Here is a 3592-nt window from a genome sequence, read left to right on the forward strand (position 1 = left end):
ATCGGAGCGGTTTGTTGGGAAGTGATCACATTTAGCGTTCTGTAAGGGAGAAAATGACTGCACCTTCTACAAGGAAATGTCAGGACAATCTGTCTGTATAATAGCAGCAGTTATGTGTCTGACTACATGAATTCTTCTGAATTACTGCCAGACTATCTATCAGGATAAGCAAATAATCCACAAAAACACATTATAGAGAAAGTCGCACCTGCCAATAAATAAGGACATGGCTAATGTATCTGCAGCAAAAAAAAAAAAAAAAAAAAACCCTATTCACCAGAGAAAAACTTTTTTCCTGCAAGTAAAGGAATTCTCAATAATATCAAAAACATTAGCACTGATACAATAAGAACAGGTCATTATATCGCGATTATTAATAAAATGGGAGATGAAAGTGATTTTAGCGCATCCATAAAATAATAGCAGAAACTGTATATGTAATATAGTAAAATGTAAAGTTAATTTGTGACCCAAATCCAGGAAATATATTCAATAAAAAAAAACCCATCTAGTTCTTTTTCAGTTGAAAATTTATTTTGCTTAAAATTCACCTCATCTTTCTGATGTCTTTTTGTTTTTTTGTTTTTTTTAAAGCAGAGAAGACGTTTAATAAACTATGTACACATTAGGAATCCGTACCGGCTAGAATAAAAAATATTTCACCAGCAATGTACAAGAAATGAGAAGAAAAAAAATGATACGGAAACGCTTACAAAAAAGACTAAACAAATAAAAAAGGGAAGAAAGTCTAGAGCCATAAATAAACAACATCACGTACAAGATCAGAACTAAGGAAACGAAAACTGCAACAAGGGGCCAAAGAAAAGCAACAAAAGAAAAAAAAAAACGTATCCGCTGCTATACTACAGAAGCGATAAATACTGTACAGAACCCCAGGACCCATTATCTAGCAGGGAAAGTGTCTAAGTGGCCACAATGGTTATTATTAGCTGCACTTTCCAAATCTTCCATAGTATTATTATTATTAATATTTTACAATCATCAAAACATGAAAACATTTCTGTACAAAAGGAAAGAAGTGTGACAAGTTGTGGGCAGATGCCCTGGTAGTTGGAGTCTCTGTCCTATCAGATATGTGTGAGGGGCACGGTGCCGTTTACCCCCGTGCTGGCTGCCCCCTGGTAGTGTTGCGGTAAGCTGTGCAGTCTACTATTTGCTGCTGCGGCCGCTGCAGCCGCCGCCGCCGCAGCAGCCGCCGGGTCTCCAGCCTCCCCCCCACTCGGCAAGTACATACTGATCATCTCCCGCAGATCACCCGGGCAGGGCGGCCGGCTGTGGGAGCCTCCTCCAGTGACAGGGGGACTCACGCTGGGCTCCGATTTAACCAAAGAACCCAGGGCACTGAGGGAGCCTGAGGACACCGCGGAGGACGGGGAGCCTTGGTGCTGTTGCTGGCTGGAGGAGTAGCCCAGCGCCCCATAACTGGAGGGAGAGGCGCTCATGTAACTCTGTGCCCCGGGGAGCAGGCTGTACTGGAGGGCACTCATGTCATAGCGGTGCATGGGCTGGGGGGGAGGCGGCGGCGGGTGAGGAGGGGGGTTGTGGTGCGGGTGGTGGTGCGGGTGGTGGTGTGGATGGTGAGGATGGTGAGGGTGATGTCCCCCGCTGCCAGGGTGCTGCTGCTGTTGTTGGCTATAGGCGAGCTGAGCCTCCTGCATCATGGCAGCAGCGGCTGCGGCGGCCACAGAGCCCGGGTAAGCCCCATTAGCCCAACCGTTCATATGAGCGTATCCTCCGGCCCCCGCAGATGCCCCGGTCCCCGGGCTTTCCAGGCGCTGCACCACCACTCCTCCTGCCCCGCCACCTGCTGCCGCTCCTGCGCCAGTCCCTCCACCAGGGCTCAGCCCTACCCCCATGTGCCCCCCTCCGGCCGCGTGCAGCAGCCCCCCGGCCAGGGAGTACTTGTCCTTCTTGAGAAGGGTCTTGGTCTTGCGCCGGGGCCGGTACTTGTAATCCGGGTGCTCCTTCATGTGCAGGGCTCTCAGCCTCTTGGCCTCGTCTATGAAGGGCCTCTTCTCAGCCTCGGACATGACTTTCCACTCTGCCCCCAGTCTCTTACTGATCTCGGAGTTGTGCATTTTGGGGTTCTCTTGGGCCATCTTTCTCCTCTGCCCCCGGGACCACACCATGAATGCGTTCATGGGCCGCTTCACCCTGTCCTGGCTGGCCTTGTTCCCCCCTCCTCCCCCGGCCTGCCCCGTGTTACTGGGGGGCTGAACCCCGGGGGAGTGCAAGTCCGTCTCCATCATCATGCTGTACATTCACACCGCTGTCTGGGGGGCTGCTCACACAGGGTTGGCACACGGTGCGGCTGTGGCACCTAGCTGTCCTCCGGCTGGCTGCTGTCTACACTGCTGCTGAGGAGACGGAGCGCTGGAACATCAGGTCTGGGCGGAGAGACAACTCGAGGAAAGTTTCTGCTCCGCGGACACAACAGGTGACAGTAGTCGGGACGGCTCGGCTCTCAGCTCCGGCTCAACTCTTGTCCCCGGCTCCGCTCTGTGAGAGGCTCCGCGGCCAGGTCAGTATCCGGGATAGGGTGAAGCCTCAGCAGGTGCAGGACATGGCCGGTGATCCGGGATGTCGCTCGGTCTCTCAGAGGATGGAGAGTGAAGTTAGCGCCACAGTCCAGTGCACAGTCCGCCTCACAGTGAGAAGCTAACCAGGGGGGCGCCACAGTCAGCTCTCCCGTCTCTCTATGATACAGCAGGACGGGGTGGTGTGTGCCGGCGGCATGAGACACTAGAGGCAGCGAACAGCAGCCATACCCCACACGCCGCCTGCCATTAAATGATTTTACCTTGGCCAATGGGAGGCCGGCGGCCGGCGGGGAGGGGAGGGCTGAGCCCCGGAGAAGGGGCGGGACACAGGACGCCGCATGTCACACACTGCCTGATTAGCAGGACACCGGGCCGTGACGTCACGGGGGAAAATAGCAACCGGATCATGGGGGATAGGAGCTGCAAATACGTCCTGGTGCGGGCAGAGGGGCACAGCACTGCCCTGCTATCTGCCACACCAGTGATACAGAGAGGAGGGGGAGCAGAGCATCACTTATCTGCAAATACAGCTCTATGTAATAGTAGGAAGAAGCAGTGAATGCTATGTGCACAGCGCAGGGAAGTGCGGCAGGCAAAGTTTCCAAGAAGGCATGGTGTAGTGTGCATGGGATCCTAGTGTAATAGATGTGTAGTGGAGAGGTCAGGTGTGAGGAGGATGCAGGGAGCAGCTGGAAGGAGTTGCTAAGTGACAGCAGAGAGACAGTCACACATGTGTCAATCATCCATCAAGGATCCTTTGATAACATCTACAGAAGGGAGGCTGGGGGCTTCCCAATGTAATGTATGGAGATAGCAGCTCGTCCTAATGCACCTGAGCTCATGATCTATCCAAAATCACTATATATATATATATATATATATATATAGACACACAAGAATGAGCAATAAGCACTAAGGTCTCAAATATGTATCAGCAGAACTACATGAGCTTTAGGAGAACTAAATTCATATAATGAAATTTGTAGATCGATAGAGAAGAGACAGATGGAGAGATAGATAAAGATAACAAA

At 51.5% G+C, this 3592-nt stretch overlaps 1 protein-coding gene across 1 annotated transcript; it reads right to left on the minus strand.

The window, feature by feature from the left end:
• Nucleotides 1-1047: 1047 nt before the first annotated feature.
• On the minus strand, nt 1048-2470 carry SOX1 (SRY-box transcription factor 1). Its single transcript, XM_075262826.1, has one exon. The coding sequence runs from the start codon at nt 2280-2282 to the stop codon at nt 1089-1091; it is 1194 nt and encodes a 397-aa protein (XP_075118927.1). The 5' UTR covers nt 2283-2470; the 3' UTR covers nt 1048-1088.
• Nucleotides 2471-3592: the final 1122 nt, after the last annotated feature.

The sequence above is a fragment of the Leptodactylus fuscus genome, chromosome 2 (assembly GCF_031893055.1).
Source record: "Leptodactylus fuscus isolate aLepFus1 chromosome 2, aLepFus1.hap2, whole genome shotgun sequence".
Taxonomy (NCBI): domain Eukaryota; kingdom Metazoa; phylum Chordata; class Amphibia; order Anura; family Leptodactylidae; genus Leptodactylus; species Leptodactylus fuscus.